This window comes from Lacerta agilis, chromosome 3, assembly GCF_009819535.1.
Source record: "Lacerta agilis isolate rLacAgi1 chromosome 3, rLacAgi1.pri, whole genome shotgun sequence".
Lineage (NCBI taxonomy): Eukaryota > Metazoa > Chordata > Lepidosauria > Squamata > Lacertidae > Lacerta > Lacerta agilis.
Window position 1 is genome coordinate 73963051 of NC_046314.1, and position 24730 is coordinate 73987780.

At 38.4% G+C, this 24730-nt stretch overlaps 1 protein-coding gene across 4 annotated transcripts in view; it reads right to left on the bottom strand.

Moving 5' to 3' along the window:
• ARID4B (AT-rich interaction domain 4B) overlaps positions 1 to 24730 on the bottom strand; it is a 90700-nt gene that overhangs the window by 15566 nt on the left and 50404 nt on the right. For 2 of the 4 annotated variants that reach the window (XM_033144310.1, XM_033144306.1), the window contains exons 8-17: positions 23916 to 24054; positions 22038 to 22117; positions 20956 to 21029; positions 18382 to 18527; positions 17083 to 17155; positions 15259 to 15353; positions 14690 to 14787; positions 13572 to 13818; positions 10672 to 10829; positions 1325 to 1573 (exon numbers count right to left, since the gene is read on the bottom strand). In XM_033144310.1, coding sequence (XP_033000201.1) covers positions 1325 to 1573; positions 10672 to 10829; positions 13572 to 13818; positions 14690 to 14787; positions 15259 to 15353; positions 17083 to 17155; positions 18382 to 18527; positions 20956 to 21029; positions 22038 to 22117; positions 23916 to 24054 — 1359 coding nt within the window. The remainder of the gene's footprint in view (positions 1 to 1324; positions 1574 to 10671; positions 10830 to 13571; positions 13819 to 14689; positions 14788 to 15258; positions 15354 to 17082; positions 17156 to 18381; positions 18528 to 20955; positions 21030 to 22037; positions 22118 to 23915; positions 24055 to 24730) is intronic. The other 2 variants (XM_033144309.1, XM_033144311.1) reach the window with 2 other exon arrangements.

A 24730-nucleotide genomic window follows, 5' to 3' on the forward strand; every position in this document is an offset into this window, starting at 1 on the left:
AAGAGTGTTGCTTGAGTAGTCTAAAATATACATCCCTTTAAATGAAATGAAATACGAAAAAAAAATCAAAGGCTTTATACAAGTTCATTACATCAGTTTCCAAGTCATATGTTGTGTATTCACTATTTACACTTGAACATAGAAGGCAAAACTCTTATTCTTTTGCAATACATGCTCAACTTGGTTTGAAGACACATGTGAGCAAGTCAACAGTTAAGGAAACTAAATACTGCAAGAAAAACAAAATCCTACAATTCACAATCTTTACTAGCAGCCTCTTATTTGTCTGATTAGCAATGACTTCATTGAACACAGCTCCATTATGAAAATAGAGAAGGTAGCATGACAAGAGTTTCCAACTATGACTCATGGTGGCTGACGTTGCCAACATCAGAGAAATCTAATATGGACTCTCTCCAACCTTCCGAGACAAAGATAACTATAAAAGCAATGCAGATCCAAATGGCAAGCAAAGATGATAAGAAGGTCTACATGAGTATTAAATGAGAAATATGGGGCCTGTTACAAAAGCCCTTGCAAAACACATATCCATAAAACAAACTTTTGAAAGAGCCTGAGGATACAGCAATTTGAGAACTGCACAGAGTAGAAAATTCAATTAATGGCATAAAAGACGTCAAGAACATTTTTGGCAAAAATTAAAGTCAACATTTCCCCAAAGCACTAAATTATGGCAGCAAGCCATAAGAAGAAGAAGATGCTCAGACATAAAATCAGTGACACAAGTAACTATGGCAAGATGAATCTTCTTCAGAAGTGTATGGTAACAAGAAACCAGGTCTGGCCAAGTGAAAGTCAGCTATTTACTGTCCACAAAGGTGCACATAAGGATCCTAGGTGCTCAGAGAAGCTGGTCATCTGGTTTAAGTGCTGAAAATGAATGATAGATTCTTGCGTGCATGCAATCATCCAGATAGAAATCCAGTTATTCCAAATGAAACCTCACCTCTACTTCATGGTAAAATGTATGCTTTGCTTTTCCACGCTAGACTTTGAGAAATGTGTAGAGATCTAGCTGTGTGTTGCCCAATACTACATGATGAGCAGAGCCATAAGCTATTTCTCTGTTATGTACGAATTAAAATAATATTGAGAAAGGAGTCCGAACAAGATTATTTTTCTTGATCTATATGCTATTCAGTTGCTGTGGCTATATCCTATAATATAAATAATTTTATACAGTACAATGATCTCCAAAGAGCAGCAATATTGAAAAAAATTCAATATTCAGTGTGTTTTAAAATACACAAGTGTATTTTAGAAGTATTTTAAAGGAAGTAATCACTAGCTAAATCTCAATTACCTCACATTCCATCCGCAGTAGTGCACCAAGTAAAGGACTTCTCCACCTTCAATATCAGAATCTTTAATACTAGCTTCATACATTTTTTGATTTTTCCCTCGTCCATACCGCACTTGGACTTTCATGCCTGGTGGATAACACTCAAATTCTTCTTCTTCCTCATTGTTGTCATTGTTGTCATCTTCCTCTTCTTCCTCCTCCTCTTCTGCTTCTTCTTCATCTTCTTCTTCCTCCTTAATGGTGCCATTGCTTGAAAGGTTTAAAAAATGTCAGTTAATAAAAAGATTGGGGAAAATGTTCTGTGCCAAATGGCGTATATTGATTAATACTGCGGATGCATAGAGGGTGAAGAACAGCAGGCTCCATATATATATGTAAATATATATGAAATCCCTTACAAGATGAGAATTTTTAATTTATATTGTCAACTGACAAGAATATAGACAAGAATATAGCAATCAGAATAGTGACAGAAAGAATCTTTAAAACTTATAGAAGATTTTTAATGGGGAAAAAAACATTTACCACCATCTATGAAGATTAAAGATGCAGTCATAAGCCAAGATGCTACTGAAGCTGTCTATCCCTAGCTGAGACTCTTCCACCCGCATCTTGGGCCCATATTTCTCCGTCTCTCCCTACAGAATGTATTTGAATTTTTCACTTTGTGCTTCATACATAACTAGTTTTCAGAACACAGAATCCTGGAGTTGTAGAGTTGGAAGGGACCACAAAGGTAATCTAATCCAACCCCTTGCAATGCAGAAATCTTTTGCCTAATATGGGGCTTGAACCCATGACCCTGAGATTAAGAGTCCCATGCTCTACTAACTGAGCTACAGTATATATAGTATACACTGATGACTTTTTTTGTTTTGGCACATAACATTAATTGGCAAATGACTGCTTTAAAAGCACAGGTATGCTTTAGTTGCTAAGGCCTCAATTAAAAAAATTGTGCAATTAATTGTGCACACTGAAAGCAGTAGCAACCCAAGCCTCATGATTAAATCTCTTTTGACATTGGGAGGAATTTCAAAAGCAGCTTGTGAAGAAGGAGGTGGGTGTGTATCTATTTAAAATCTCAATGGGCACACCCACACCCTTGGGCATGTATAAAATAGCTCTTTGGATCCTGGTCATGACACAGAAAGTAGTGGTCTAAGTTTTCAAAATTAAAAACTCAACCCAACATTTATTAATTTTAAATTACAGATTTTTTTCAGGTCCTCTCCCTAGAAGTCATGGGCAGGAAGTATGGCACATTTCCCACTGAATTTAATCATGACTTTTGAAGAGGCAAGCATCCAAAATTGAGGGCTATTTTTCACAAGCCTTGACAAAAATCCAAAGAGGGACAAGTTGGATGAGAGAGAACCACATGCGCAGCTGAAGCTTTCCCTAGCTGTTTTTGCCATAGCAGTTTCTGCTGCTGAAGAACCAAGCCTTTGTTGAGTATAAAAAGCAGTTTTTCTCATACCCAGCGGGAAGTGCTGAGACCAGAACAGATAGTTTAAGTTATGCATGTTTTCTCTCCTATGTTACACACATCCATTCTAATTTGTCTCCAATAATAAACTGGATTTGGCAATGTGCTTACTTCATTATGCTTAATAAGTAAGCACTTCCTAGAGAAAATCTCAAAGCCATAGTAAAATGTTTTTGAACAAGTTACAGCTAGAGAAAGAGGCTTTGCATGAAATTTTTAATCTAAACTTTATTTTTTAGTATTTCATATAGAAAAAGCCCTTTCTCATATAAATGAATGTAATATGGTTTCTCTCGCAGTGTTCCAAGGATACAAATTTCATTGTAATTCAGATGCTTTTCCCACGTAAAAAGGAATCAATCTCCCAGAAAGACCAAACTAAACCTTAATTTGCCCACGTGTCTTCAACAGTAATATCAATGAAACAACTGTAGGGATTTTGAACTCAACAAGCATGTTCTCCCCCATTTACCAGTAAATTGCTGTTTGCCATACAATAGTCTCTCTCCCCCCCCCCCCCCCGCAATGCAGCATATTCAGCCACACCTTTTCAAAGAATTGGAAGGGACCCTGAGAAATGATCATCTCAAAATGTATTGATTTTGTTATGCAGCACAAGGGGTGGGAGCATAAAGCCATTCTGTAATTTAAAAAACAAACAAAAAAGCACTATTGGGTGTGCGGGGTTAGTAACTGATAGTTTCTTATCTAATAGGTATCTAGGAACACTTGCATAGATTTCAGCATTTCTCTCTCATCTTTCTAACATCAATTTTACACCATCAGAGCTTTCAATTCTTTTTTTTAAAAAAACAAATCTATTAAATATTAGGCAGAACACTAATAATAAGTTCCTGTTAAACAGAAAATTCTATTTTTTAATATTATGTGCATTTTTTGTATTAAGTTATTATGAAATCTTAATTATATAAATCGGGAAAAGGCAAAACACAGCCAATGGCGCCCTTCAGTTCTCACTCTTTTGCTTTTAAAGTGAGTATCTAACCTTCAATGTAGCAAAAAAAATAAATTTAAAAGCTTGAAAAAATTATGGAAGTGTGAAAATCTCAGCAAATTAAATAATCCTCAAATCCTAAGAGCAAGTTGTAACATCTTCTGGAACAAAATACCAGGATGCATAAGAAAGTTAAAACAGAGATCATTATATATGGGGTTAAAACAGGGATCATATATATATGGGGTGAAGAGTGATTTGCAATCACAGATGGAAGATACAAAGATGCAACCAATGTCAAGAATATTCATGTCAGGGAACAGCAGAACTGTCAAGAATACATGCCTCCAAGTTTTTCAATAGATTTTTAAAAATAGATCTGTACTATGAAGACCATAGCATTCTAGTCCCAGATTGAAAATCTTGCCATACAGAAAAGAAGCAAAGCACTGAATACCATGAAGCAGGAGTCCCGAGGGAAAATGTTGCCAGGATAGGCCAGGATGCCTTCTAGAAACCTTACTTTACATATCTGCATACAGACAGAAGCTAGATTTCTTGTATTCCAGTCTTTGGTAAACCTAATATAAAAAGCATTTGCATAGCAGATGATGATGCCTATAAGCTTTTAAATAGGATTTTAAAAACTCCAGTAAAGTGAAGATTTTGGCTAAATGGTAGTGTTGCAAAGCAGGCAACTGAAAGGTCAGTTCATTAGAACGATGGATCCCAAAGTACATCAATAAGATAACACAGTAAGATGATGATGCAAGCAGTTCCCATATGTAAGCTGCCTCAAGCAGTTCAAGTAAAAACTGTCCCAAAGAACAAGAGCTTCAACCTTCAGAAAGGGAAAGGGAAAGAAACCAGCCAGCAACAACAGAAGACAGCAACTACATTAAAAAAGTTTATAGGGAACAGACATACTTGATAATCATCAAAGTAAATACAACTGTTAAAAGACCAGCCTGAATATTAGTTAGTGTATAAAGGATTTACTATAACAATGCAGTAATCGTTCTGATTATATTTGAAAGAGGAAAAATATTATTTGCCCCTGGAGTCTGCTTAGAGTAAATCCCTCTTCCAAATTTCAAACTACTCTGTTACTTCTACATTAGTGGCCATTTTGCATAGTATGCAACATTTACTCTGATAATTGCTCTCTTGAGAAACATCTTTTGCAAATCTCCAGAAACACAATCTAAGGAACACTTCACTCCTATATAATCAATGATGGAATTCAACTGAAATAAGTATATCAAGTAGTACTTTGATATGCCTAACTAACTTGTATCCCCCCCCCCCGCCAAAAAAAAAATCCATTGTGAGAATAGCACAGTATCCTGTGAAGTTTCCTCATTTCAAATCAAGTACACTCAACAACAGTATCTGATAGAAATCAATGAGGCTCGATCAGCGTAAGTCATCATTTTCTATTGCCCCTTATGATACTCATCTTAGTGGTCCTATAAATGTGACTGTACAAAATGATTAACCAATGGTGTCCTTTGAGTGAACGGCACAGGCTTCTACTTGCACAATGGGATTTCCCTTTCCCCTCTTCACCAATTCAGTCCACCCCATGCCCCCCAAATCTGCTCTAACATTTGGGGGGGAGGCTGCAGAGGGAAGGAAAGGAAGGGCAATTCCCATCATGGAAGATGAAGTCCACTTTGCTCTTTGCATTTCTAGGGAAAGCAAGTTAAATTTTCAGAAAAGAAAATTTTCACTATGCAGGCATCCCGACATACATGCACGACCACATATATGCATGACGCCAGGAAATAAATAAAAAATTCAATTCACAAGGCTTGTGAGGAGAGCCTCACCAGAGCTGGAAGAGGCACAATTGGGCTTTGTTTAGGCTGCTCAGCCTCCCCCCACCCCAGAGCTTCAATTCTAGTTGTGGATATTTTTGGATACAGTATTTTTTTGGTCTGGATTGGAGACAAAGCTTCAGGTAAGATATTTAGAGAGTGCTCCCTGCACTTTTCGCTTGTGAGTGCGAGGGCCTGGAACATAACTCCCATGTAAGTGGGCAGATGCCATATATTTGTTTAAGTTGCACATTTTCTGCTTGTTTTCCCTAGGTTTTATATCTCAGGTGGGGACCTCAGGCCCAGCATCTGAATGTAACCCTCCTCGCCTCTCTGTCTGGTCCTTGGGACTTGGCCCAGGGCGCACACCCTTGCCAGCCCTACTTCATAGGTGCTTTTGCCTTGCTGGAATGTGTCCATGAACTCATAGAATCACATAATTGTATATTGTTCCATTGTCGAACAGCTCTTGCTGTCAGTAATTTCTTCCTGTTGTTTAGTCGGAATCTCCTTTCTTGTAACTTGAATGCACTGGTACAGGTCCTAGCCTCCAGAGCAGGAGAAAGCAAGATTGCTCCAGCCTCCATGTGACAGCCCTTTAGATATTTGAAGATGGCTATCACATCCCCTCTCAGTCTCCTCTTATCCAGGTTCTTCATAAGACCCTTATCACGTGTACTTTTGGCAAGCCAGGTACCCCCAATTTTATATTTGTACAGCTGGTTCTTGCTGCCTAAGTGCAGAACCTGACATTTGTCCCTATTGAAATTCATTTTGTTAGTTTGGGCCCAGTTCCGCAATCTGTTAAGCTCATCTTGAATCCCAATTCTGTTATTCAGTGGCATTGGCTATCCCTCCCAGTTTGGTGTCATCTCCAGATTTGATGAGCACCTTCATGCAAATTACAATGGGCCCAGGACAAAACCTTGAGGCACCCCACTTGTCACTTTTTTTCAGGATGATGAGGAACTGTTATCACAGTTTCACAGGCTAGCCAAATAGCATTTGGAAGTTTTCTGCATTTTAAAATATATTCCATGAAAAGTAAGAGAGAGGCAACGTCTGCACAGCTACACAAGTTCCGTCAGTATTTTGGATTATCCTCAAAAGGTGGTAGTGGTGTCAGATTGTGGCAATTTTGACTTTGCAACAATTAACTAATTTCCTGATGGAAGCACACCATAACTAATCTCAAAGACTATGAAAAGAAGCATAGCTATATTGCTTAATTTATTAATTATCATTATTATTACACATTCCATAGATTTTAATCACTGATTCACAAAGTCATATCTATCATTAGCTTTAGCAGACTGCCACCCCCACGCCCCATAACTTGTAAATCTGTGTCCAAGCATTACTATATCATGAGTCACAGAAGCAAGACACAAATATAGCGAAGCATAAGAAATCTGTTCTCTAGAAAAAAGATGACACCCATCACTATTGCAACTCACAATTGTAATTGTCCCAGACAAAACACTAATAAACTTATAGACTAAAGAACCAGGGTCTGAGGAATCAGAGCTTTTGAAATGTTAGAATTTATATATTAGACAAAAGCGGCAAAATGTGCAAAACACAAGTACTGGATACATGATCTACACATTATTTTAATCCCATTTGTAATAACCACATAAATTAAGGTATGTTCTAGGAAGAGCAAAGACAACAGAACAACTTATACAAAAGCCTCTTTTTGTATCCCAATATGCTAAAATGCTCTTCATTTCAATTAAATCCAAACAGCCGTGGTTCTCTTTACTACCTTATACCACAATAGCTGTTTTATTTCAATGAAGCTATTTAGCTAAAAGTTGCTAACCTCAGGATTAGTGGGGGGTTTTAAAAACAAAACAAAACTATACTTCCATAAGGTTTTGATGAAAGTAGAACCACACAAAAGACTCAAGTGTCTGATCTATGCATTTTAACAGTATGGTCATTACAGACCGCAGATACAATCTTTGTATGTAGTTGTACCCAAGATTCTTCAATTACATGTGTAACTTGCAAGAAATCAGATAACAGTGTTTGCAGATATGAAAGGGTATACAAAGCTGAGGGTTGTCTTGATAAGTATTTTTATATGTGGGACTAAACATACCACTGCAATCCTGACTGAAAGCCACTACAGAATTGAGGCAATGCAATGGCTAGTATGCTCTTCTAACAAACAAACAAAAGTGGGGGGGGGGGGGAGTGGCCAATAGCACAAGACTGCATATTCTAAGGCAAATCACTAGTGAAACTGAATTGCTAAAGATTATCAAGAGTAGAAATAAAAGAAAGAAAGAAAGAAAGAAAGAAAGAAAGAAAGAAAGAAAGAAAGCTCTCCCATGTAGCAAAATATATGTTCAAATACAGTAACTGATATACAAAACTTACATAGCAAAGTGCTCTAGCAAAGTGTTCCTAAGCCCCAAATCAAGATACTAACAACCAAAGTTTTAATCACATGATTAACATATACTAGATATACAGTGATATTATACTTGTTTGTCAAATCAAGATGCGTATCTGAGATAAAGATGACTAGAAATGTACATTTTGAAAAACAACAGCTTATACTTCACAAAAACACAACAGGGGCCACATCAGGCCACGGCTTATAGAACCCCGACATAGCAGAACCAAGTACTAATATTAGTAGTAGTAAACAGGAATGTGAGTGCTACTTTTTATGAGACAATACAGTGCACAGTTACATTTGCATCTTCTGTAAAAACATGTATACAAGGAGGCACATGGTTACTTATCTAAGCCTAGAGCATGTGCAAGAAAAGAGCAAGCATATTCCTCCGTTCATTGCTACAAAGATCTTACAAACAGCTCCACAAGAAATACTCTTCCCTCACAATGCTTCCCTTCAGTGACTTTCCAGACTAGCTCCTTTTTACATTATTTCGCCACATTCCTCACAGGTCCTCGTAATAAGCAGCCCCCAACACCAGAGCACAGAAATCATGTAATGCACTGAACTGGTAACAGCAGGCACAATTCTCACTGTAGTCAAATATACAAACTTAAGATAGGTACAAACTACAAGTGTAAAAGTGAGAATTGTAAATTAACTCATTAGTCCCACTAATAATGTTTGAAACCTGAACTGGAAAAAGCTATACTTTCAAAAAAAAAAAGTGCCTGAAAGATTAATTCACAATAAAGAAATCCACACGTTTCAATATCAATAAGCAGTGAACTCTACAGTATACCAAAATATGAGAACACAATGGGCCAATTCCAACATACCATACATGTAAATCTGCATTTCAAAAAAAGGGAAGCATTATTTTTTTATATACATAAAAATGATCAGTTGGTTACCATTTTGCCTGAAAGGCACCACAACTTTATGCATGTCTGAGGGCCAACTACTCAGATAGGCTATTGACTTGAATCTAGTCACATGCATGACACGCTGATAATAGATACTCCTATATTTATTTCAGAAGCAGAATGGCAATAAAATAATTTCCTTCAGATGTTCAACATAGTTGTCAAACCATAGCAGCAAAATTAGGGAAGTCTTGGCAGATCAATAGAATTACCAGTACTTGATCAGGTGCTTCAACCAAGTAGCGGTACCATCAGTTCTAATGATGTTGCTGCCTTCCATTAGAATAAATTTATGGAGTGCTGATCTATATTCAGCTGATTTCTGGATAAGAAATCGTCTCTTTTCTTTTGGTGGCCCACCAGAGGAGCCAAATTTTTAAAAACTCCAACCTAGAACTCTGTGTTTCTCAGACAGTTGGCTAGTGTCAAAAATTCCTTGCATGTTGAGTTAAGACTGGGAAAAGTGGGAATTGGAAGGAAGCTCTCCCTCCTCTGAGGGGGAAGGGTAAAGGGAGGTGTTAAAGGTGAGATTACAGGTTAATATTTTTATAAGATAGGAATAGAAAGTAAGAGAATGAGAGGAAAACTGTTGTAGGAGGAAGAAATTAATGCAAAAGGATTAAGGAGGAAGAAACACAGTTGGCTGGGGTGTGTGTGAATAAGGTACAAGTTGAGTGTGAAAGGAAAATGGGAGCAGATAAGTAACTGTGGTAAGATGAGACAGTAAAAATACTTTAGAGGCAATGTGGGAGTGTGAAGGGGGAAATATAAAAGAAAAAGCCTTCTCCACTTAAAGAGCCTCCGAAGAAGCAAATTCTGCCAAAAATAGGGAGGCTGAATTACAATACCCACAGAGCAAATGTATGTACTTAACCTGAGGAAAACTGAGCTATGGAACTCCTTGCCACAAGGAAAATGCTGTGACAAAGAAGTCAGCAATTTCCAAAAATGGATTTGATATCAGTAGAAAATGATATCAGCAACTGTCAGCTGATTATGCCAAACTCTGTTTCCATCTGTCACCGTTTTGTGACTGGCTCTGCCACTGCACCGTTTTGTGACTCGCGGGCCTCAGGAAATTTAAATGAGCCTCATGGGCAGAAAGTTTGAGAACCCCTACTGTAACTTTTTTTTTTGCCCACAATTTATTGTTTAGCTTTCCCGACACCTTTATCTTTTACATTATCCTACACAATTCTTCTAGCTTTCAATCCTACTCCACTCGTATCTTTCAGTATTGAAGTCCATCTGCCCATGATTACCAGTGTGGAGAGTGCTGCTGTAAACCGGCCCTGCTTGCAGGCCTACCATGGGTATCTGGATGACCACTGTGAGAACAGAATGCTGGACTAGAGGGGCCTACGGCTGCTTCCCCATCACTCTTAATTATCTTTTTATCAGAAGACAGCAGATGATTTCTCTTACACCACCTCTACAGTATTCAGAATAATGAAGCAATTTAACTGGACATCTCCGACAAAAAGAAGCACCAAAATAAGATGGTATTTATTGAGCTTTTTGACATAAAGGCTGCATTCCTAAACAAGTTGACAAAATTAAGTCTCAATGAATTCAGTAAGACTTACTCTGAGATAAATGAGGCTAGGATTACAGCCTAAGTCATCTAGTTCCTCTTAAATTCTAGTTCCTCTTTGATCTTTTAGAGATCAAAGGCAACTCTGATTTGAAGCCCAGTATTGCTCCCCTCATATATAGGTTTTAGATGAAAATAAAAGAACCTTACTTTTTCTCCCTCTCTTCCGTTTCAAGACTGGTATTCTGATTTTCCAAGTCCTTACTCTTCTCATCCTCTTTATGTTCCACATTGGCTTCATCTGTTTTCAGTATTCTTAATTCCTTTTCCTGGTCAGTGTGTGATTCCTGAAAACCTTTTTTGCTTCCCTGGGAGAAATAAAAACATTCATATAGCTCACAATATTTTTTTTTTAAAAAAACTGTTAGTTTTCAATTAGGAAGAATCTGCACCAGGCATTTTCTCTATTGGTATCTATACTGGATTTGAATTGATTTTATGTATGTGCTGATGTTGTTTTAAACTCTCTGTCTGTCTGTCTGTCTGTCTCTCTCTCTCTGTGTGTGTGTGTAAACTTTTTAAAAATTGTTTTTATATATGCAATTGTTTAACTGTTTTTATATATGTTGCTGTTTTATATATGTTTTACTATATTGTAAATCACTTTCATGAAACAATAACACATCTCTAAGGAAGTACTGCTGCAATGCACATTGGATCATGCATGCTGTCCCTTGATCCATGTCCAGGTTGCTGAAACAGGACCATTGGTTTTACCTGTGAAGGGTATTTTTTAGTGAAAGGATGTTCTTAGGTAGAATGAGAGCTCCCTCAAGCACTTGCAAGCACGACTGCAGCTAAACTAGAGATTTTCCCTCTCAGCTGGCCAGCCCCCAAGCTGCAACAACCTGCACTCAACACACTAATAAGAAAACATACCAACAACATGTAGCAACAACAACACACATTGAGCAGCCCCCTGCCCTGACGCTCACGGCAATCCAGAAAGAGACTCAATCAGATAAGAACAAACCAAATAGTGAATGGTAGGGTAAGGCTATGAAAACATCTTTTCACTCAAAGAAAAGGACACTCTTCAAGTGTCCAAGTTGCCCAAAATAAGGTGGGTCTTGGCTGCCTATATCCCTGGAAACACATGGTGAAGCACGTGCCTCTCAAAAGTGCCCCTGCAGAGATGTAAGTATCAATATGGTAATGTCTTGCAAAGGAACGAGGGCTCACCCAGGCCAGAACATAGCACAGGGCATTTAAAGATAATGCTGCAGTCTCATATATGCACTAAAGTAAAAGGTAAAGGATGTCTGGACTGTTAAGTCCAGTCAAAGGCAACTATGGGGTTGCAGCGCTCATCTCGCTTTCAGGCCAAGGGAGCCGGCATTTGTCCACAGACAGCTTTCTGGGTATATGGCCAGCATGACTAAACCGCTTCTGGCGCAACAGAACACTGTGACAGAAACCAGAGCGCACAGAAATACCATTTACCTTCCTGCCACAGCAGTACCTATTTATCTACTTGCACTGGCATGCTTTTGAACTGCTAGGTTGGCAGGAGCTGGGACAGAGCAACAGGAGCTCACCCCGTCGCGTGGATTCAAACCACCGAACTTCTGATCAGCAAGACCAAGAGGCTCAGTGGTTTAGACCACAGCGCCACCCACATCATGTATGCACTATTCATTGGTATGACCCTAATACTCCATGACTTAGGGCACCTCTTTCTTTTGATATGTTTGCATATCTGAAAAATGAGTAATATTTTTTTTCACAGATAATGCCACCTCAAATGCCAAAAAGAATGCTATTCAGAGGAAGTTTTCAGAGGGTTCTGAGGTACACCCACTCTTTACACAGAGCTTCCTTATCACAATCAATCTGAAAAGAGTGGGAAACTGAACCAGACATCCTCGGGTGGCCCACCTTATGCATGAGTGCTTTAGCAGTATTAAATAAAAAAAAAAGCTACAGAGCTGCTGGGTGAAAACTGTGGAAAAAAGTTGGAGTTCTGGCGGGGAGGAAATATCCCCTCCATTGACCAAAAAACAAAATTGGGACCCCAGGGCTGGAGGGGAGTTCACTTTAAACCAGGGACAAGCAACAGGGGAGGAGGTGAAGGGGAGATACAGAGCAGAAAGAGTGGAAAGTGGTAAGGCACATAAGAAGCCAAAAACTCACACACAATCAAGCACTGTACATCAAGATAAAAACTCACGGGACTCCCTAAGAGAGAAACGGCATAATCAATGCAACCTTCCCCCAAATAAGTACAGAAACACCAACAACAAATGATAAGCAACAATGTCATAAAGATAAGCTCCGAAAACTGTAGACAAAACACAACTCTGAGCAAAGCTGAATGGAGAATGTGAGATCCAACCTCACAACGTAAAAGCATTAAAAGCTGCTGGGAGCTGAAGAGCAGAAATCTCTAATCTAGCTGTGCTAGAGGGAGCTCTCATCCCACCTTACAACATCTCTGCTCAAAGGGAAAAGGAACATAAATATCATAGAAACATTGTTCACCCGTAGCTTTCCAGATATTTTTGACCAGGAGAACATCAGGAACATAGAGTTCTGATTTTCCACATGCTGCAAATTATAGCTACAAGGAAACTGTAAGGTCATGTGTATGTAAGGAACCTTCAAACTGTGTTATCAGTTTCGTAGCTCGAGACTTCCTAGCATAACGGAGCTTAGCAAAAGGAGGAGCAAAGGGACTGGGTGTGAGGACAAAAGTCTGGTTTGTATCTTGGGACACAATCTCCAAATGTGGCCTAGATATAGCAGACACAACAGTGTTTGATTTCTGCCTAAACAGAGTTTTTAGGGCCTTCTTTTGAACTCTGCAAGACACCCACAAAAGTATTTCTTCTGTCAAAGTGAATCTGGACTGCAACAGGTTCTTATTAGCTCTGAAAATGATATTAATACTTTGAGAAATGTAGCAAGACTAGCAAACAGTATATTAATGCTAGAATAAAATGCATTGCTTTATAGGCACAATATCCACTCAAATGATATTTCAGCTTACTTTAACAGAAAACAATGATATATTTTACAAAATCTACAAAAGATAATGGAACAGCTCTTACCAAGGAGGACGCATCATTTTCTTTTCTTTCACTCTCATTCTCAGCTTGTGTGTCTTGTTTCCTCGTTACTTCATCATCTCTTTCTTCAGTTTCCACCTTTATTTCTTTTATATTTTGCTCAGTTTCTTCATGCTTCTTCATATCTTTTTCAAGGTCCTTACAGGGTTGGCTCGCTATTTTCTCTGGTAATGCCATTTTAAATTCAACATTAGCTGATGTGCAGTACTCTTCAAAGCCATAGAGGTATCTAAAAGATAGCAATAACATAAAGATTAGTTAACCATAGTTTGGTTTACGAGACAACTACACTTTTAAGGATGTAAATTAATTTGCTAAAGAATGGTTTAAGATTGCTTTGTTTTTTAAAAGAAACCAACAACATGGTACCAGCTCAAAATTGTGTTGTTGTTGTTTTAACTGCCCCAAATGTCAACTTGTTTTTGAAAGAAATACCTGAAAGAAAGTCATGTTGAGTCTGGTTAGTCTAGCAACATGGAAGCTCAGGAATAAAATTTAATAACCTTCCAAACAAATTTGAAAGAGGGCTTACGGTTAGCTGCCAGAACAGCAGACTTGATTTGGGTAGTTACTACTACACATGGCACGATACAGCGAAAATAGATAAAGACACCTTAATTAGAACTGTATCCTCCTATTTGGGAGTAAACCCCGTTGATGTGACTTATTTCTGAATGAATACACACAAGTACAGTATTAGGATTGCACAGTGAGAGTCCTGGGTTCTTTGCTCTGTGGATGTTTCTGGAAATGCAGGAAGGATATGATTTTTGCAAATCCCGCCTTTCTCCTGAAGCCCCTTATACCACCTCCCATGCTGTTCCAGAGATCGCCCAACCCTTCAGAGCAAGGGTTGCAGACAGAAGGGGGAATTGGTGAAAACTACTTTCCCCATTGTTTTGTTCATGGAAGGCTCCACTGAAACAAAGCTGTTTGTGGCTGAAGAAATAAAACTGAATATAGCCCATTATCCTTTTTTTCATTTAAATGATGACAGCTTTAAAACAGAATACCTATGCAATGTTTACTTTGGCTGAGATGAAGCATTCAACGTTGAGTTGAGGCACACAATTTTATATATACTGTACAGATCTACTTACTTTTTGTATGCACATTTAACATTATATCCAGCAGCGGAGTTCAAGACAGGGATCCCAAGATCCTGATACACTTGCTTCCAGACTGCTCCACTTTCAATCTATAAAGCAGAATGAAAGTTGTTATCCCAATAAAAAGCATTATGTCTATGTTTAAATGAATAATTCTGCACAGGTGTTTAAATAAATAATTTATTCTGAACTTTAAAGGTCTAAAATAGCATACACAAAAATTAGACACCCATACTTTAAGAGTATTCAAATTCACTTCCATCTCCTGTGCACAGATAATACACATGTATTTTGAAGTAAGTCTGTCTTCTATGGGGTTAACACTCAGATAATTGGGTATATGTAATGACTGCATACTTCATACTAAACTACTATTACAAGCTGCTTTCTTTTTTAACCTAGAAAAGAGTCTTAGCGTTAGAAAAATTAATGCATAAAAAGTCCTTAGTGTGATGTCCACCTCATCATCTGCAAATCTCTTTTCCTAGTGGTTTTGAAGCTGCACTATTAACTTTTCTTCAAAATGCAAAATTATTTCTACTCTGATTAATAGTACTTACATTATCAAATCCTCCAAGCTTATGTACAAGTCTGAATAATTTGAAGAGATTCAAGTTTCTATATCCAAGAACAGGTCGTTTATTAATAGGAGTCCCTGTGAAAGAAAGTATTTTGAAGTGTGGTGTTTTAGCTTGGAAAGGACAACTCATATTGGTGTTAATGCACATAAATCAGTTCAGTGTTTCAATCCCAGACTATACCACATATATATACTGTGCAGCTCAATACTCTGCATATTTACTCGGAGGTAATTCCAATGGGGCTTACTGCAGGGAAATGTGCATACGATTGCAGCTGTGCCTTATCTTCCTAGTTAACAACCATGTAACAGAACTCATATTACAGAGTTTTTCCAAGTAATTGGAAAACCATTATCAAATATGTGTGGGCTCCAAAAGTTTCTAAATGGTATAAAGGGAATAGAGTTCTCTGACATAACTTCTTTGCTTTCTTGTCAAATGCATTCATTCTGCCCTATGATTACCAAAAGGCAGCTGGACAACTGGCATTATGATACAGTTCAAAATCAAAATATAATGAAATACTATTTGCCCTGCAATCATTCTTCTCTTCAGGCCTGCGCAACTTGTAACCCACAAAGTTGAACACACCACACCAGCAACATATGGTAGCCATGAAGGGCTTGATAAACTTCCAGTATTAGCTGCCTGCATAGGATTGCAAAAAATAGAGTCGTGTCAAGCACCTGGCAAGCCACCAAATTTGGCTGGTGAGCTGTGTTTGGTTTTGGTGGGTTAAACGTTATGCAGGCTTGTATGTAATACAGACACACACTGTATAAGTTATTAGTTATTCTGTTGTTTCTTTAGTTGCTGCATGTTTCTTCCATTTAAAAATTGCTATGCTGTTATTATATTTTTACTTTGATATAACCTGTCCAGGGAACACTAATTGGATGTACATGCAACAGGATACATGTTTTAGAAAAAATAAATAAATAACAGGTTTAATATATAAATGAAATATTTTGCTGTACTATACCAGCTAGAATTCCAAAAAGATAGTGCTGATTTTTAAAAGGAACAACTTTCAACTGGCCTATGTGATGTAGTGGTTGAAATAGGGCAGGGGAGCCCTTTTGAACCTTATGGCTGCATTCCCTTCTGGGCAACTTTATGAGGACAAGACTAGAAGCAAAACACTGACAAAATTTTTATCTTTGTACAGTAGGCTAGCTTCTAAACATACGCACAACACCCCTCCTTATCCTCCATCCAAGCGAGGGAGAATGATTATCAGAGTTCAAGGATACATTCCGGCCAGGGAAAAAGCACCATAGGAGGATCTGAAACAAGGCCAGTGTGGCCTGGCAGGGCCCCCAAAGGCTAGAAAGAGAGGCTTGTAGAGTCACATTTGACCAGAGGTTCCTCACACCTGGACTAGGATCTAGGAGACCAGGGTTTAAACCCCAAATGAAGAAGAAGAGGAGGAAGAGTTTGGATTTGATATCCCGCTTTATCACTACCCGAAGGAGTCTCAAAGCGGCTAACATTCTCCTTTCCCTTCCTCCCCCACAACAAATACTCTGTGAGGTGAGTGGGGCTGAGAGACTTCAAAGAAGTGTGACTAGCCCAAGGTCACCCAGCAACTGCATGTGGAGGAGCGGAGATGCGAACCCAGTTCACCAGATTACAAGTCTACCGCTCTTAACCACCACACCACACTGGCTCTCAAATGAGCTTTGAAACTCACTTTATGAAAAGCAACAAGACAAGTTTTCAGGGATGTACTACATTCTCGTAATGTACTATACCCCCTATAGCGTAAAACAAACTATATGATAAATATGATGACATGCTTACCCCTGTCTTCCATGAATTTATAGAGTTGTTGTAAGAAGTTTTCTCTTTCCTCTGGAAAGGGTTCTATTTCTTCCTAATTTAAACAATACGGTAACAAAAGCACATGTTAGAGTGTCCTGTTAATCACCACAGTTTTCTTTTAAAAGTATTGCAGGGAATTACATTTATATTTTAAAAGTTCAGGAACCATTACATAATGCTTTGGTACTTTGGCTTTGAAGGCAAATGTCATTTCTCTGTATCTTACACTAATAACTGTTTTAAGTGTATTTTAATTGCAAAACGTTTAGTTTCACTATGGGGAGCCATCAAAATACAAATAAATGCATATTTATAGCATAATCTTCTGCATGTCTACTCAGAAGAAAATTGAATGGGACTTGCTTCCAAATAAGTGTATATAGGACTGCAGTCTTAAAGTGCCATAATAAAAACATAAAGCAAATTTGAAATAACAAATTAATTTGTTATCTGTTATTTAATTACAGCAGTCAAACTGAAATTCCATTTTCCTCTCCAAGACAAAAATATTTCATTGTGGAGATGGCAACTTTTCCAGAAAGATAAACTAACTCATTTCCACGGATGTTCCACAAATATTTTAGCACCATTTTGAGGGAGGTGGGTTTTTGGGTTGCACTTTTTAAAGTTTTCTTCTTCTTCTTCTTTGTAAACCAACAAAACAACTCCAGTAAAAATTTAGAAGAGCAGATGTTGCTGATGTTACAGTTAATCATTTATGTTAGAAGCGGGATTTAGCAAAACACAAAGTTAATATTAAGGAGGTTTCTTAGCCATTCAATGCATGCCTTTGCAGGGTTTGCAGACCATGGTGTGTGTGACTGACTTTCCCCCTACTTGTGTATGCTGCTAGTTCAATGTCTTATCCCTAAAGGCTATGGTATCAGCAGAACATTCTTTTTTTTTTACAAACCCAAATAAGATATAATGTCCCTTCTTTATTCCAGTCAAGCACGCTCATTACCACAATTATTTTGCCTATTTCTTGAACTTAAATAAAATTGCAACATATAGGTCTTTATTCCCTGTTGCTAGTTTTTTTACCCCTTTGCAGAAGTTCACGCTGATCACACACTAGTTTTCCTTGTTGCATAAAGAAAACGTGTTTTGTAGACTAATCAGGCTTCACAAATATGGACAATATACAAAGAAGAATTATGCTAAAGACAATGTAATAAAAGAGTTGATACTGTCTGTGCCACTACTGTAATTCAACAATCAATATAATCCAAATGGGAAATATTCCATGGCTCATCCAAATTACAGTGCTGTACTTGCCTCTTCTTCACTGCTGTTATCTTCCTTTTCTTTTTCATCTTCCTCCTCCTCTTCTGCTTCGCTACTGGAGCTTTCCTCTTTCAACTCAGTCTTCCAGTTACTGGGAACGGTTTTGTTTTTACGGAATTCTAAGGCGTGATCAAAAGCTGTAAATTGAATGAAACTTATTAGCACTGAATGTCTTGTTTGCTCCTGCATGTAAAAAAAAAATAGGCCAGTTTGGTAAAACACAAAAATAAGAGAAATGGGGCTTGTTCAAGTTTTCTCCTTGGGAACGTACTAGTGCAGGCCATATGCCTTTTCCTGTCTGCAGCCTGGGTGTGGCTATTGATCTGGTCTTGCAAATGAATGCTCTGTGGGTCATATAACTAATTCTGGTGGGATCTGGCCACTGTTCTTATGATGTGCTACCTCCGCCCCTGTTAAGCCTTAAATGGCTTGGGATCAGGGTATATGAAAAACCACAAATTCCTATCAAAACATGTCCGAGTATTAGGATCAGATGCCCTGTTCACAGTGTCCCATCTCCTGAAGCATGGTGGGTGGCAGTGAAGGACAGAACCTTTTCAGTTGTGGCACTTCATTTATGAAACTCACTCCTTGTCCATTAGCCTAGCAAATTCTGATAGCTTTCAGTTGCCAGCTACAGATACTACAGTTTGCACAGGGTTGTTTTTTCTTTTTAAAGTGAGGTATCACTCAGCTGATTTATTCTGGCTGTTTTAAAGCTATTTAACATGGTATTTAATGATGCTTGTCTTGTATGGTGTTGGTTTTTGTTCTTCTTAGTTCAATTACATTATTAGCACTCTCAGAAATTATAACTGAGAGGCAATGTGTACATATTTCAAATACATTAAAATAATAAAAGTAATTAAACTTCAGCTGATCCCTATTTAACCCCTTCCCTGATATTACAATCTGGGGTTTGTTTCTTTTCTTTTTTTAAGATCCCAGCTGGGCTCAGAAGGTGTCTGCAGGATTCAGCTCCTGGCTGTCCCTATAGCAAGAGCCAGAGACGGCCTGTATGGTTATAATGTGAAGGAGCTGTGTGGGAGAGATGTAATGGAGCCAGACAGGACCAGCATATCAGGTGGCTGCTGACTGGAGAACAGCTGCCAGTCTGAAATTTCATGCTTTTTGTTGTTGTTCTTGAGCTGCATTGCAGGCTGGAATAGAGGACCGCTAAGTGTTCACAGAGGTGGGCAACCTGTGGCACTCCAGATGGTGCTGGGCTACTACAACCATCATCCCTGTCCACTGACCATAATGGCTGGGGCCGATGGGAGTTGGAGTCCAGTAACATCTGAAGGGCTACAGTTTCCCTACCCCTCCTGTACAGGAGCTTTGGGAAAGCACAGGTGAAATATACATTGATTTTTCCTTTCTTTCTGTGAATGCCCAAGGGATGAATGTATGTAGTGTAAATTGGCTGAAGAGGAACGGATTTGGGAAGTCACCTAATTAAAGGGAAATTAAAGTGGGAAGTTTGGAGGTGAACTTACTTGGTTCACCTCAGGGGACACCAGCCTGGAGCCTGTGCGTGCCATGGCGCCCACAAGAATCTTCCATTTGTGTTCCCATGCAGGGGCCCCAGACTGAACTGTCTTTACTTCTTTTTAAGCAAGTATCTAGCCCTGCTAGAAACATAGTTATGAAGCAAAATAGGGAGGAACACTCTTCTAATGAATTTCTGTAAAATGAGCAAGCCTGGCTCTCCCACTTGGTCAAGTGTTTTTAGTCAATGTGATTGATACCAGCCAGTAGGGATCCTGGGGGTCCTAAAGAGCTGTTGCTTCCACTCCCCTTTAATGCACTTTTCCAGCCTCCGTCTCATTTTCTATGCAGAAATTTGACAGGTTAAGCACTCTCTCTAATTTTGCGTGAAGCCATGCTCCCCGTCAGCCATTTTGTGCTTTGCTCACATCTTACGACAGAACCCTTTCAAAATTCAAAATGTGTTCCTTGGTCCAAAAAGAAAAGCAACTCCTGCTCTTCCTTATACTTAGATTCTGGTTTTGGGTAAGTCACCCATCTCAGCTTCAGTCATTCACCTTCTTTAAAATGGTTTTTGCAGCAACAAATGTGAGATCAAAGAAGTGGTCTGGTGTTTAAGACTTAGTTTATGCTTGATTCTTTATTTGAAGCCTTGGGCAAATCACTCATCTCCATTTCGTCTAGCATTCTTGTTGCCAACATTGGTCAGTCAAATACCAGTGCAAAACTTATAAGCTGGTCATGAAAAGAACAAATTCCCCTGCTGTTTGTCCCCAGCATCCAGTATTCACTGAGTGTACTCAGTGAGTATACATTTCAGAAGTATACTACCTGAGAACATGAAGGTTCCATTTAGCTATCATGGCTAATAAGATGAGCTTTCTAGGGTAGAACAGGAAAGAGCAACTTTGAGTGGGCTGAACTGCAGGAAAGTATGGTAGGAATTGTTTAGCAGTTGGTGGGACATGTAGCACCCTCATGTTTTGATGGCACAGCTGCCTCTCATAGTGTGTGCCAGATTTCTAGCCAAATTCAGAAGAAAAATGCTATCTTTTCTTCATTCTATATTGTCTTTACCTTGCTTTAATGCAGCATCAGGCTTTGGTGAAGAGTCACTAATTTCTCGAACATCTTTCCTTGGTACGGAAGAGCTAATAATAATAATAATAATAATAATAATAATACAGTATTAAAAAACTTTTAAAACAAAATTTTTAAAACACTTTAAATAACAAATCATTCTTTCCATCCATGGATTAAACATACCATCCTCATATTTTTTTAAAAAAAACAAAGTCCACAACCATTATAATTAATATAAACCTTGTCTGCTGTTATTATGTTCATTTAGCAAGAGTATCAAGAATGTACTTATCCATGGGTCCATTACCAGAGCAGATTTAATTCTGTGCAAGAACTTTCAATCCAAGCTTTCTGTGAGCGGAAAGCAGTGGGAACAGACTATTGTATCCATGGCAGCTGCTTAACAGTACAATCCTTACAAAAACCCTGCCTTCTTGTGTCAGGCAAGAAGACAAACGGGAGATGGGTGAGTAGTTCACACCTCTCAAAAAATGGCTCCTCAGTCCTGCCTTCCAGAGGCAGAACCTAACCCACCTAGGAATGTCTGCCTCTCAGTGAGGGGAGAAAAATGACTTTATAAAAGGAGACAAGAATAACATTTCCTATTTGCAACTTTCTTAAAGAAAAGAAATTATTCTCAAGTGAAAAAGTGGCATGAATCAGATCAGAAATGGGCCTGCCATTTACACTATTTTGAAGCCAGCTGAAATAATATTGTGTTACTGTGATTTACACTGATACACGGGCATGTTAACCAAATCAAGAACAGACTATTTAGAAATTGTCCATCACAAAAACAAACTTTGACATATAGAACAAGTACTGTATGTAAAGCGGCCACCCTTCGACTTATACAGCTGCACAAAATTGCAACCTGATTCCTAACACATATGCTAGGCACTCTATGTAAGTGACATGAGTGGGGTGGAAGGTAGAATGAACAGTTGGTTTGTGCTTCCTGTCCCTCCCTTTTACTGGCATTTAAAAATAAAGCCCTATATATGTCAGTGAGTAGAAACGACAGATTGTATTAGCTAGTTGGTATAAATAATGACAGTGGAAATATTTCTACTCACAATTTGCCATCCTTGAAAGAACGAACCAGAATGTTATCCTTTTTCACTGCAATTTCATCACTGCAGTCTGGACAAACCACCTGCGTAAAAAGGAAGGAAATGCTTAAAATTTGTTGTTGTTCAGTCGTTCAGTCGTGTCCGACTCTTCGTGACCCTAGAGTCCAAAAAATTGGTCACAGAGGTGACTGACTGCCCCTGTCATGGATGCTCAGCACACACAAAAAATCCTCCCCAGAGTTCTCTGAAAATTTCAGAGAACTTGTGTGAAGGCTGTCTTCCACTGTGCCATGCATGAAAAACAAGGCTTTGCTCCTCTCCAAGTGTTCTAACCTGTGCAGAGAATTCAGGGGAGGGGAGATGTTGTTGTCTTATTTTGCAGTGGGCTTTGAAGAAACAGAAGCAACGAGGAGGACAGGACTTGCATTCTACCTTCTCTTTAAGTCCAGCACTGAGTGAGATAAAAGGCACACACACATTTGCCTGAGTCCTCTGTATGCACAGAGGACTTGGGGGAGAGCCCTTTCATCTCATTTCCCACAGAGCTTCAGAGAAAGAAGCGATGCTCCTTTACACTGCTTCCTCAGTGTCTGGTGCAGAAGTGAGAAAAGGCAGAAGCCCCTTGCTGCCTATGTTTCTGAAAAGCCCAGCAGCAACTGAGATACCAATCTTTCCTCTCTTCAGAGTCTTCTAGAGGACGGTGGGTTAGTAAGCTAGGAAGAAATTTGTGGACCCCTTTTCACTACTGATTTCACAAAGAATTTAAATTGCTCAGCAACTTCAGCCAAATATAATCACCCACATCATATCAATTAAGCCACTTGTTAAATTACCTTCCCTATTTAAAACTGGCACATTGCTTCTAAGATCTTTGATTTGTCTTATTTCAGTTTCTAAAAATGTGACCTCGTGGTGCTTTTGGCTAAGTCACAATCTTCCATTAGAAGCACAAACCTAATGCAACCATCTTCTAGAACAATATCAAGTAATATTTCATGCTTCAGCCATTCTTTTATAATGGATGTGACATGTGCACTGCTTTTGAAAGCCAAAACAATAAATTAAAAATAATGAGGATTTATTTAATGTCAACTGTACAGTTTAGGATCTCATTTACAGTTCTGCAAATATTCATTAAAATTTATGAGCACGTTTTCTACCTGCGACCACTTATATGCTTGTAATTAATGTGACATGATTTACACAATTTTTGGGGGGGCATTTTATTTTAAAAATGTTAATATTCTCAAGTAAGTAAGTGTAAAAAGAATTCCATGTAGCAAAAGGATTGATAAAAACATTCCTGACTCAGGGTCAATCTAGTCTACCCTGTTTTCCTAACCATGGCTAGCCAGATGCTTTCAGGAAGCCTACAGGGAGGGAATGAAAAAAGTAGCCACTGCTGCTGTTTCTCCCTAGCAACTGGTACACCACTTCAGAATACAGATCCAGCAATCTGTATGTTTTGTAGCATAAAATAGGAACAATACAGCAGCTTTTGCCTTTGACCTTCTTATTCAATTGGAAGCTGGACTAATAGCGTGGAAATTAATAGGGACCATAAAATAGGTTAAAAGAAAAGAAGCAGTGCTCTGTTTTACATTTTTTTAAAAAAATCTGCTTTATTGTATACAGACTGACTTTGCACTTATGTGTTATTAAACTGCACAGTTTTTACAATATATGCACTTTTATGAAGTTACTGCCCTAGGTGTGCTCAAACGAATTGTAGATAGTTAAGACTATTCTGACCTTATTTGTTTAATGTGGTGGTTTTAAATTATGAAAGAGGAATATCTCAAAGTGCAAAATATAATTTCTAGGTACTTTTCTCTCTCTTAAAAATAAAGCTATTAAAAAATATAAAAGTGAAACACTCACCAAAGCTGGGAACCAGAGGTTTTTCTTTTTATCCACACTAACGTAGTCTACACAAACAACTTTTCCTAATAGTTCATCAGTTTGTTTTCTGTCATCTTCATCTTCATCACTTGAGGATGAGGAAGATTCTTCCTCTGGGCTATAAGGAAAAGAGCTCCAAGTTAAATTGTGCTATATAGTTCAGAATTTTGATTAGGGTCAAACTACAAATGAACTTTAGCTTGAATTTTGGGAAGTGGGGACTGCTATAGGGTCCATCCCTTTCACACTCTCTTTTCATTCTTTCCCAACCCCCAACAGTGATAGCAGTCTCCCAGGGTGTGAAAGTAGTCTTCCATGCTGGTAGCCACCATGTTCCTCATAATGACCTTGGAATGGCACTACATCACATAGTATTGTCCTGAGGGGAATTGCGAGCAAGTAACAAATGGTAGCCACCACTTTTTAAATTCGCATGTGAAGGACGAATTCACATATGATGGTCAGCCTCCTAGTGACTCAGAAACCAATCAGGGCTGGGTGGGTTGTCATCCAATCAGGGGAGAGGAGCAAGTTAATAGTTAGAACCATACAGTTTAACTGGGTAACTATTTGAGGCAAGTAACTGGACAAAATACATATGTCACAATTATTGGAAATAAAGGGATCAGTCTTGTTCCCAAAGCTATGCAAGTCTCACTAAGAATCCTGATACAAACAAAGTAGCAATAAAAGAAAAACCTGTTGATTTCAAGCTGTATTAAAACCAACTACAAATACATTGTGTCTGCAAATGAAAGGAGAGTAGGGACAAAACAAAATTTTTAACAGTACTA